Source organism: Homalodisca vitripennis, chromosome 7 (genome assembly GCF_021130785.1).
Source record: "Homalodisca vitripennis isolate AUS2020 chromosome 7, UT_GWSS_2.1, whole genome shotgun sequence".
NCBI lineage: Eukaryota > Metazoa > Arthropoda > Insecta > Hemiptera > Cicadellidae > Homalodisca > Homalodisca vitripennis.
Genome location: NC_060213.1, coordinates 28,891,100 through 28,903,813, shown reverse-complemented (window position 1 = coordinate 28,903,813; position 12,714 = coordinate 28,891,100). Strand labels below are relative to the sequence as shown.

Below are 12,714 nucleotides of genomic sequence, written 5' to 3'. Positions count from 1 at the left end.
CTATTAAAGAATTGTGCTGTGTATCTTCTTAGAAACTAAATAAAAACCATTCAAATCTCAGTTTGTTTTGGATCTTAAAATATTTTTTAAAACGTTCTCAGATATTAATAAACGCTTTTTTGTGATTAGTGTTCACGTAAATAAATATTTATTAACATTAGCTTAATTTTTATCTATGTTTTCTAATCACTCATCTTGGATATCATAGTTATTATTTTCAGTGCACATGTTATGTATATGGCATTAAAAAGTCACATTAGCAATAATTTAAATTGAGTATCATATTTAAAATTAAACATTATATTCTGCAGTTGTTAAATTTTATGAGCAACTACGTTATTTCAGATAGATGTTATTACCACGTGATTTTTTTGTATGTACAATTTAAAAAAAATATATGTTACTTAATTAAAACCCTAAAAAAAATGTTATTTAAAACGTATCTTCATATTTTTTTTTTTTTTTATTGGACCTGAAATTTATTTGGATTAGTGATAGTAGATTTGGAAGAAATGTTGAGTTGGATCTTGAATATTCTGTATTCTAACCAAAAACCAACCAAAAAGGTAAAAGACATTTTTATTTAAAGTTGTAATGTAGACCATTTTAGTCCTGTGTCTATTACTAATCTTTTCAAAAAAAAAAATATTCTTTAGATAAAATTCTAACTGTATATGTTCATAAATAACGATTATATGAATCTTTGTGTTAAAAATCTGCAAAATGTCTAAAACTGGATTAGCAGTTTGAAGACTAATCTAAGGTGAAAGGCTTGTCAGTATGAAAACATATGGTAGTAAGGGAATTGCTTGGCAGCAAAATGTTGTCTCTCTTTCTTAGCTATATATTGTAGTTTTTAACTAATCAGTAGTGGTTTTAAAAATCCTACGTGTTTAGGCGCATCTCCACTCTGAACAACTGGTTGGAGAAGAAGCACTATAATGTAGAGCAGATCTGGGCGAGCATCGATGACATCATCATCAAGACTGTGATTGCTGGACACCCGACCTTGAAACACTCATACCATGCCTGCTTCCCCTGCCACGACTTCACCTTCGCCTGCTTCGAGATTCTTGGGTTCGACATCATACTTGATTACAAGCTCAAGCCACACCTGTTGGAGGTAGGTTTATTTTAATATTTTTGCGTCACCACCAACAAGAAAGGTTGAATATAATAGAAAAATAAGGAGGAATGGAAGTTAGGAAGAGTGCTGGTGAAGATATCTGGTAGTCTTCAAAGGTTGTGCATTGGCACATTAATCTTTCCATTGTTTTGTCTGGATGGTTCACACAGCTTCTCTACATTCCAATACTGTTCTATTGTAGATTTTTTAAATTAATGAATTAATTTTATACTTTATTGCTAAATACATAAACATTTATAAACAATAATCAAAATACATAGCATTTAAAAATGGGCTCATATCGTTGTTCTCTGCTTAACTTAATGCTGCGTTAAAATAATTTTAAATGTTCAATGGATAAAACCGGTACAACTGCATCTATTAAAGGCAGTGAGTAAGAAGTAGATTGCAGAGTTATTGACATAGACAGACTGGATTCTACTGTATTTGAAAGAAGATTCAAATATCCAAAGCGAGTTTGAGAAGATTAAGTAAAAGATTTTGATTGGAATATTTAGGCCAAATGAAACTGTCGGCTAGAAGAAACTCAATAAGTCCGAAGATAGTAGAAGTAGTTCTCATCAGCTCAGACAACATGTAAAGATAAAATTGGTTACTCAGAGTAATAAAAAATATCTTTTCTGGCAAAGACGGAATCTGAAGAAAATTTGGAAGCGGAAACTCGTTTGACTGATTTAACGTATCTAGCCACTTGAGCTTTTTGGTGATACAGCTGAACTGAAGAAGATGGCAAACGGGAGACAGAAGACTACGAAATCTGAATTTACTACAAAAAAAAATAATAGTGAATAGGCTACTTTGATTCATACAAGAACAGGAAGAATTGTGAAGCTACCAATGTGACTTCTCGATTAATTGAGTTTGACATGACATTTGAAGAGTTGGTATGGTGAAGCCTCTCCAAGGCTTCAGGTGTTAGGATGTTGTAAATATTGTATTTTGAAAATTTACCTTTATTGATTCATGTTGGCAATAAACTCTTAATGATTTGATTTAGCTTAAATCAACATTAACCCTTTGAGTGCCACAGCGTCGCTAATTTTGACGGTACGAAAAGTGCATAAAGTGCCAGCGTCGCCAATTTTGACGTTTCGTATTTCGATAATATTTTATATAGTACACGATTATTTTGGCCAAATAATCAGACGGCTGTATTCAATAGGTTCCAAACTATCAATAAATACGAGTTTTATGTTCTTTCTCTACTATTTTATCTGCGAAACTTACGTTGTTTGGGTACTTATCAAGAAGCCACTATTTTTGGACGAGTTTTCCTTATCGGGGACAAAATATATTACAGTATTAAAAACAACTGACTTTATTTAACCTATTTTGGAATTTACAAGTTATTACGACAATCAATTAAATTAAAATTATAAGAACAACGTTTCATTATTCGAAAATGTCAGGTCATTCGTGTGTCTATTTGGAGACGATTTGGAGATAGGAAGTATGACTCATCGAGTATTTGTCGATTCATTATAGAAGAAGGAAAGTATAATGAAGTTTATTTTTATCTCTGATAGGGAAAACTCGTCCAAAAATAGTGGGCTGTGATAAGTACCTGTAAGATGATTCTGTCTTCCAGTCACGCGACGTAGCGGACGAGTACCGTGTTGCGTAACGGCCTTTCTTGTTGTTTATGTGCCGATAACCAAGCATTTGAGTAAATACAAAATAAATAGTAACTTATACAGTATTTTACTGTATTTCTTTACAAAAGTAATGTATGATTTGATTTGTATTCAAGCGAAAAGCGTGAATTTTCAGTGTAAATATTATTAGGGTTATTATTTAGTAAATGTAAACTTTTATGTAAATATGCTAGCAAGTATTTGTTTCTAAATCTACTAATCATATTTATTTGTGTTGTATTAATGTTTTATTAGATTTATTGGGAAAACTACATCATTACTAAGTAATTTCTAAACTCTGACAAATGAAGTACAGTTTATAAAATGTCGGTACCGGGTAGCATTTTGTTAATACATATAATGCTATGTTTTTAGAATTCTAGAATAAGATATTACACATGGGTTTTATTTATAATCATATGGCCTTTACCATGGTATAAAGATAAAAAATCTTAAAAATACCGTATAAACACAAATTAGGTCAAAACTTAACTTTTTATACACAAGTAAAAAACTTTTTATAAATACTAAAATTTTTATATTTTTATAAACCAAATTTTATTTGTAACGATATGTATCATATTTTGCATTTAATAAGAAAAAAAACAACAACAAAATGATGGAAATCTGTTTGGTAGTTATTTTACAACAGCCTTTTTCCCAAAAGCTTACAAAAGCCCAAAATGCGAAAAACAGCGTGGCACTTTATGCATATGCCTTTGGAAAATACCCGTGGCACTCAAAGGGTTAATAAAATACACATGTTCCATTCGCTTAGAAATTGTTAGTTAAAATGTAAACACATGGTTGATCTGTTTTTGCTTTTGTTTTGTAAAATAGTTCATGTAATAGTATTTTATTATTTCAAAAATACCATTAAAAACAAGTAAGTACTTATTGTTAATGATGTTTTATTGAATTGCCTTTTCTTTTTAAGTAGAAAGATCCAATGTCGATTGAAATTCTAATAACAGAACATTTAGTCTTCTTTACATTTGAATTAAAATGGTTCTGTTTCCCAGCCACAGAAGCAAAGAACTAGTCTGGATTAAGATAGTAGTTTTTAAAATTTCCCTTTTTTTATTGGAAATGCTTGGACAGTGTGGAAGAGAATGATTGAGACAATTTAATCAAGTCATCACATGTTAGATATCTTGACTTACCTTGTATGGATTGTCACAGGTGAACCACTCTCCCAGCTACCACACGGATGCGGAGCTGGACAGAGATGTAAAGGAGAGCCTACTCAAGGATACGTTCACCATCCTGAACCTGACGCGCTGTGATAGGAAGCGAGTGATGGAGGAGGATCGGCAGAGAGTTCGAGAGAGACTCATGCAGGCAATTGTGACAAAGCCTCAAATGCCTGATATGTGAGTTTCTGTTGCTTTTTAACAGGGCTTTCCTCATTAATTACTCATAAGTTACAGTTTTTTTTGTTCTCTTAGGACAAGAAGCTTTTAAATTGCACTTAGTCCTATAAGAACCTTAGCATTGCTCCTGGAGTGACAGGATATTTAGGATAGGTAAGGTTGGGGGAAGGGGCCGCCTCCTATCAAGATCCACGAAGAAGAATTAGGGCACTAATCTCAAAGTCATGTTCCCCTGGAAGAAGTGGAGGCCAGCTCTGAACCAACCTCTCCCTAGTTCATTGGTGACAATCTTAATTAAAATAAAATCATGACATACAACATGGACTTGGCATGACCTTATACGCATACCCGCATTAAGAAGAAAAAAAGACAACGGATGAAATATGACCAAGAAACAAAATATAAGCGTGAACAATTTCATATAGCTCAAGAAGAATACCTGCTAACTGGTACAGAAGAAAACAAAGCTACTGCAACAGAAAGAAAGAGGACCTATGACCTTCACCTCAAGGCCCAAAGAAAACATCTGACATCCATGTTCATTAATGATGCTGACAACAAAAGCAGAGCTATATGGAATGTTATAAATCAAGAGAGGTGCAAAAATAAGTGTAAAAATGAACCAATAAAACTTAAAAACGATGGTACACTGACATCAGACCCCATGATAGTAGCAGAACAACTCAACGAATTTTTTGCAAGTATCGCCAACAACACACTTGCTCAAGCTGTCTCCTACATGCTCTGTACATCCTAGAAGCAGTTATTTATGCCAGTCAACAAAACCTGACAAGAGGAGCTGATGTACATTCCTACAACACAAGAGCGGCACAAAATTATACACTTCCAACCCATCGACTGACCCTGTTTGAAAAACAACCCACATATACCGGAACAAAATTTCTAAACATCCTACCACAAGAGGTCAAAAACACCACAAGACAACAGCAGCTCAGAAGAAAACTGACTACCTGGCTTCTTCACCGCCCTTACTACTCAATTGAGGAATTCCTGGACTGGAAGAGAAATGATTGATGAATCAACACCTTTTCAACCAACCTGAAGTAATACAAATTTACATTATTTGTATACCTATGTAATGACACCATTCTAGTCTCAAAGATTATGCATAAAGCATATTGTCTATTGTCTATTGTCTATTGAAGTAAATGAGAGCATTAGCAACAAAAGATAAGATATGTTTTTTAACCCTTAAAAACTATTATTATTGTATGATTTAACAGCAAATCCCTTGCAACACATAAAATAACACGAATTGGTTGGGTATATTTTAGTAGTAAAGACAAAAGTGCAAAACCGGTGTTTTGGGCCTAGTACACTTATACAAAATACACTGATCCCCTCAACGTCCACCCAAGCCAACCACCGTTAATTTAAGGCTCAGCCCTCCCACTGGCTTTTCCACAGACTAGTGACTTGTTAAGTGTACACCAGACCGCAAAAAATCCCTAAAGTTAGATGCAGGAATTAAACCAGCAACTCCAAGGCCAACTCTTGCATCCGAGAGTAGCACCTGACTTGATATCTTGGGTTTGCAGATATCGCTTGAGCGAAAACTTGAGCAGCGCTAACTCACATCACTTAGCAGCGTTGTAATGTGTTACGATTGTGACTTGTAGCACTTGGGTTACAAAACAACATATGTTCTTAGTGATCAGTAATAATTTAGTCTGCTACCTAGAAATGTGGATTATGTATCTAAAAGTAGAATTTCATCTGAAATTGGCATAAAAACAAGGTCAAAACCAAGGTGTAGATGACCAAATGATCAAATGTAAGATCCATCATTAATGTAATGGAATCTGCCAGTAGTCGTGGATTAGTGATATCCACTGGATATGCAATCTGTTGGATTTTGGAGGAAAGAGTATTTGGTGATGAAACTGTTTCAAGAGTTTTGAGAGCGTGCTATTACAAGTTTAGTTTGTATGTTCAAGAAGTGCTTCAGATGTTAGTTTATGTATTGGGCAGAGGATTATTTGCACTGCAATAGACAGCTAATTGGTTGTATCACAAATAAAAGATCATGATCTCTAAGAATTTAGGGAACTAATGAAATTATAATCAGGTTGATGGATTACACAAGTTTTGTAGGAACTTTGGGGTGAGTGGGGGTTGGTTGTGGCAAATTCGTTCAGGTCAGGTTGGGATGGACAGAACAATGATATGGTTGAGGTTTCTGTCTTCTCAAAATATAGTGATAAGATTTTGAGTATGGAAGAGGTTTTGGGAATGTTGAAACCCTCTTTTAGTGTCTTATTGGAGCTACATAAGCCAGGGGGGAGGGTGGTGTGGAGAATCATGTTTTTGTACAATTTTAGATAAGTCTAAAGAGTTTACTATATTTGGCCAGTTTAATTTTGTTTTTTTACAAAATTGTTGGGGTGTCCCCTCTTGTGTTTTTTGTGAACAAGTAGTTATCGAGTTGATATCTTCAGTCAAGTGACTAGACTTTAGAAAAAAGAGCTTTTAGTGTTGTTGGGTAGAGGAAATAAAAAACAATTGGGGGGGGGGGGGGGAACAAACAAACAATTTTTAAGGATTTGAAAGAAACCTTTCTCAAACTGAGTTTCATTACCCAAAAATGTGATATTTCTGACTGTTACCATATTAGTTCAAGTAAATATTAGTCTCCTTGTGGATTCTCTTTTTGGAAACAAATTGCCTTCAGCCATTAAACTACGAATTATCCGATAAGAGCTGCCACAAATTGTTTTGTTTCTATGGACAGGAACGATACGGCCAGCACTTTAGATGCCCTCACAAGCCAAATCAAGTGGGAGGAGAGTCACCTGGGCAACTACCGCCAGATCTACCCCTCAGATAGGGATTCCAAGTATCAGCTGTTCTTCACACAAACCCAGAGCTCTCTGTTCCAGGAGACATTTGCGTCCCGTGCACGCGAAGAAGCTGGCCGCCTTCACCGTGAGGAGTTTGAGGTATGACTTTCATGGTTTCATTCAATGTTGTCATTTCAAGCTCTTAGCAAATCCTTTTTGTATAATAAATAACAGTGGTATAAAGATTGATCCTAGGGGAATACCATATACAAAATAAGATTAGTGAGAGTAAATCCTCTTATAAACACACTTTATATTTTCTGCTTTTGGATAAATGAATTAAATATAATTAATTTGTATTAATTACCAGATGAAGCTTCGAGGTGAAGCCAATTTGCGGATCGGCAACAGATACAAACAGCCACATCCTGAATCTCCGCTCACTAAACCTAGGATCAAGAAACTGCCTTCGGTATGTATTCTCATTCACAGTAATGTTCTGTTTGTTAGTAATTTCAATTGTACCAACAAAGATCATTAAAATATAAACAAGAATTTGTACTGAATGGAGAGTAATTAATTGTAATTAGGAGATGGTTTTATATTGTGGTTGGCATTGCACACATATCTGTAACAGGTTACTAATATTTGCACAATGTGTTGTGTATTTAAACAAATTCCTTGGAATTTTACGGATAATTTGTAGTTGTTACAAGAATCAAGAAAGAGATGTGTTTCACCTTATGTGGTACAGATATCATGTAAAAAATTTTAAATTATGTTTAATATTAGATTAAAACTTAATACTGAAATAAATAATAGCAACAAATAACAATAAAAACAATAACTAAAAATTGTTAAAATCATGGAATCATTAAAATTTAAGATCACTTAATCCATGTAAAAACATATCTTCTACAGAATACAAAAGCCTTCTGCTTTAGCCATTTCACAAGGCAATATCTGAAATTCCTTAAAATAGTGGTAACTTCTTTATTCCTTAAAGGGTTTGTGGCCTACTTGAACAAGACTGGTAACTTTGATATACAATTATTAGTGAGGAGAATACTGCTCAGGACTGTATGCTTTCTAGCATCAAGAACGTTTCAATTTTCTTAAAGTTTGAAAATGATGAGTTGAGCTTGTCACCTTCTCAAAACATTCCATCAACTCATCAACCACTTTTGTAAGTTCTGTTATGGATATGATATATCTGTGATGGATACCACAATAATGTTCAAGGAACGAAGCACCATCTTCTACACACACCCTCACAGCCAAGTTCCTGTGCGTCACATTTATATTTTGATGAATCTCGGTTTTTTTTTGTAAAAAGGCGCTACTAGAAACTCAGCTGAGTGTTTCGTTCAGGACCCAACAAGGCCTTCTTAAAATCATGCAGTTTGTCCATCAGTGTGATAACTCTTAATAGATATAACTGTGGATATTTCTTCATAAATTCCTTTTGGTCCAGAGAAAACGTTATTGATATTGGGAACTAAAGATCAAAATGCATTTTTGTCCATTAGTGTGATAATTCTTAATAGAAAGGTCCTAGAGACTTCTTCATAAATTTATCTTGGTCCAAGGAAGAGCCTATTGATATTGGGGTCAAAAGATCAAAGTGCACTTTTTCCGTCAGTGTGATAACTCTTAATAGAAAGGTCCTAGAGACTTCTTCATAAATTCCTTTTGGTCCAGAGAAAACCCTATTGATGTTGGGGTCAAAAGATCAAAGTGCACTTTGTCCGTCAGTGTGATAACTCTTAATAGAAAGGTCCTAGAGACTTCTTCATAAATTCCTTTTGGTCCAGAGAAGACCCTATTGATGTTGGGGTCAAAAGATCAAAGTGCACTTTGTCCGTCAGTGTGATAACTCTTAATAGAAAGGTCCTAGAGACTTCTTCATAAATTCCTTTTGGTCCAGAGAAAAACCCTATTGATGTTGGGGTCAAAAGATCAAAGTGCACTTTTTCCTTCAGTGTGATAACTCTTAATAGAAAGGTCCTAGAGACTTCTTCATAAATTCCTTTTGGTCCAGAGAAGACCCTATTGATGTTGGGGTCAAAAGATCAAAGTGCACTTTGTCCGTCAGTGTGATAACTCTTAATAGAAAGGTCCTAGAGACTTCTTCATAAATTCATTTTAGTCCAGAGAAGACCCTATTGATGTTGGGGAAAAAAGATCAAAGTGTAGTTTGTCCGTCAGTGTGATAACTCGTAATAGAAAGGTCCTAGAGACTTCTTTATTAATAAGTTCCTTTTAGTCCAAGGAAAATCTTCAAGAAACCTTCTTCATTGAAAAGATTTTGGGTTTAAAGAGTCAAATAGGTGTCTGTCCATCTGTTTGTTAACTCTTTCTTTACATTTATTATGATCCTTCTAATCTGTTGTCGCGTTTTATTCAAAATTGCAAACAACTTTTTCTGAGTTATAAAATAAGTTACTTAGTCACTATTTTAAGTTGTTACATATTTGGAACTTTCTCATGTAAAATAAGATTGGTTGTCAACAGAGGAAGAAAGATTCATCCAACTCGTTTGAACCTGTGCCAATTGTTGAAGCCGAGGAGAAGGAGAGGGTAGCCCTCATGGCCCAGAGAGATTTTCTCATTCGTAGTTTCCGAGTTGTAGACCAGGTTAGACAAACAATTCATGTAATTACATCTATTTAAATAACTATATTTATTCATAAGCATCACAGTACATCATAATTTTATGACAGGTGATTTGTCATGAAACTTGAAAGACTAAACTATATTAAAATCCTTAAAATATGGGTTAAATTCAAATAACGATAAGTATAATAAATATAACAACAATTTTAAAATATGATATATTAAAAACTATAAAGGGCTATACATTCAATAATTTTTGTTGTTGAGTTAAACAATACAATAGAACAATAAATTGAAATTTGTCAAATACAAATGTTAAATAAATATGATAAAAAGTCAATTGAAACATATCGGTCTATTAATTAATTATATTAAGTATAGGACATTTTCTTGTTGATATTCTAACATTTCTGTTAAAAAATAGAATGCCCTTTGCTCAAGCCACTGATGTACATTTTTCTCTGAATTTACTTGGGTAAGTAGTGTCTCGAAGATGCATATGTTACGTGTTGTAAACTTTCGGCCCCACATACTGAGGCAAACGTTCAAACAAAGTTATACTGTACCGATTTTATAACATGTTCATGTGTTATGGCTGTGGACTGTTTGAGTCTCCTTGAATGTGTTAAGTTATGACTTTCTGAACATGCTATCTCCAAGATATAGTGGCTGTAAAGCGTTACAATTTTAGATTGGTGAAAGTGATTTTGCGATGGGCACATGCCTGGTAGAATTCTCACAGCCTTCTTTTGCAGGATGAAGACATTATCAGCGTGTCTAGAGATACCACTTACTGATAAGCCATAATTCAGGCGAGGAGAAATAAGCATGGTAGACAGCAAGTTGAGTTTTAATGTTGTATTTTCAAGCACTCTTAAAAAAATATGGAAGAAAGCTTTTTTTGTTAAATTTGAAATACGTGAATACCAATTTAATTTATAATCAATTTCAAAACAAAGAAATTTTACTGATTCTTGGACTGGTATTTCAATTCCATTAGAGTTTATAGATTTTATGGTTTAGATGAGAATTCGCTGTTTTAAATTCAATTACTTGGGTCTTAGACACATTCATAGAGAGGTCATTGACAGAGAACTAATCCCTCAAACAATTGTGTTGTCTTTACAATGTTTTTCATAGAGGCAGTCCTCTCAGCCTTGCAAATCTTCAGCATAGCCTACTGGTTAACCTCCGTCCTCCATTTGTGTTCCATCAACCAAATCATTTGCATATATTATGAAAAGAGAGGGTCCAAGAATGGAACCCTGTGGTACGCCATGTTTGAAACTGCTCCAGTTTGGTTTTATAATTTTGACCAAATTAAAAAAAAAAATTCTTTGTTTTATAGATTTTAAATAAGAGATAAATCAACCCAATTTTGTATTTTTTTAACCCAGTGCTTGATAACTTGCATTGTAGGATTTCATGAATGACACAGTCCAAGGCCTTAGACAGGTCACAGAGAACACTTACAGCCCTATTTAGCAATATAATATATTAGCAATTTATTTCAGGTATCCATTAATCAATAGCTTTTAATAATGAAATATATCTTGTATTTTGTCTTAGGTTGCCTCGGTGTTGAAGAAAATGTCTAACGAGAAGATCAAAGTTGGCGAAACGAAGAGCGAAACCAAACCACAACCACCTCCTCCACCTATGCCACCGAAGAAGCTGTGTTCTCTCCCGAATACCACCTGTACAGAGCCTTTGAATAAAACTGTTCAGGTATTACACAACATAGAGTAATAAAACGGTTTTTAAGAATTTGTAAGTAAAATAATGTACTGTGTGTTTTTATCACTACATACCACTACAAAGTTGAACCATCTGGCTGCGTCATTGACTGATTTGCTTTATTTGGCACTTCCCACTAAGTCATAAATGTAAAATTGGAACATTTTGAACATTACAAAAATTGGATACATTCATCACTTATTTAAGGGCATCAGAGCTGAAGGGTTCCTACGTTTTGTTATTGGAAAACAATTAAAAAATTTGTTTTTAAACCCATCTTCAAAAGTTCTGTAGTGAACCATACCTGTAAAGTTAGACTGTGTAAATAGGCCTTATATTAATTTAGGGATTTACGACTCAAAAATCCGGACTACAGAGTAACCACACCACAAGTCACGTAACAGACTTTGCTGAAGTTTCAAGTCAAATGTTCAGTTTGTATTTAAATGCTTTAGCAAGATAACTTGCAAAAGACAGACAGACAAAAAGATGAAATGAATTTGGCCAGCCTCTCGAGTTATAACAAACTTTGCAAAAATTCAAGTTTAATGCTCAATATGTTCTCGAAATATCATATGGACAGTTAGGTTTTTACCAACAATCAGTCAGTACATCTAAAATGTCCAAAATTAATTTTTGTTTAAAGATATTCTAAAAAATCATTACATTGAGATTCTTGCTACATTAGGATTAAATATATGTAGCCAATATTTGCTACTAAAGGATTCTTGAAGTTGAACGAGTATCTCTGCATAAGAATGTTTAGTTCAGCTCCAGTTCATCTTCCACTTAGTGCGGCCTCTGAAGTCTAACCCTGTGACAGATTTGACTCCTGGTATGTGGAATCTACATCCATCTGAAGAGATCCAAAACAGTCGGCGATGAAGAAGCTTAACCCTTTCCACTCGGATTTTTTTCACCAGTTTGCCCCCTCAGCTCGTATTTATTTTAGCGTATTTTTAGTAAAAACCCATTTTTAGCAAACTGGAAGTCAATAAAGCATATACATTATTATATTGTATAATAATTTAATTTTCCTTTCTAATTTATAGTATAGAGATATAAAATTTGATACTTACACTAATAAGTTTTATATTTTAGCATGGTATGGTATCGTTCAAAACACTCTGCAAGATGAAACCAAGATTTTTTGAACAGGTTTTACAATAGTAAAGTGTTTCCTTTCTTCCTCCTGGCACCTTTCTATTGCTACAAACAGCACAGTCTTTAGTTTTTTTTGTTGGATGAGCTGCAAGAAAGTGAGGGTGTTTTGTTTAGCCTTTCTTCTTTTTATACTGATGAAGGACGACCCCGCTTCAAACTCATAGGGTTACGGACATGGCCTACAAGTTCATGGATTTCTCTGAAATTCCTGTGTTGAATTGTTTTTTCTCCATGGTTTTGTT

At 34.1% G+C, this 12,714-nt stretch overlaps 1 protein-coding gene across 2 annotated transcripts in view; it reads left to right on the top strand.

Moving 5' to 3' along the window:
• The window catches only part of LOC124365783 (tubulin polyglutamylase ttll6-like), a 35,992-nt gene that overhangs the window by 15,544 nt on the left and 7,734 nt on the right, over positions 1–12,714 (top strand). For both annotated transcript variants that reach the window (XM_046821795.1, XM_046821794.1), the window contains exons 9-14: positions 898–1,123; positions 3,964–4,154; positions 6,907–7,114; positions 7,326–7,427; positions 9,470–9,592; positions 11,141–11,299. In XM_046821795.1, the coding sequence (XP_046677751.1) occupies positions 898–1,123; positions 3,964–4,154; positions 6,907–7,114; positions 7,326–7,427; positions 9,470–9,592; positions 11,141–11,299 (1,009 nt within the window). The remainder of the gene's footprint in view (positions 1–897; positions 1,124–3,963; positions 4,155–6,906; positions 7,115–7,325; positions 7,428–9,469; positions 9,593–11,140; positions 11,300–12,714) is intronic.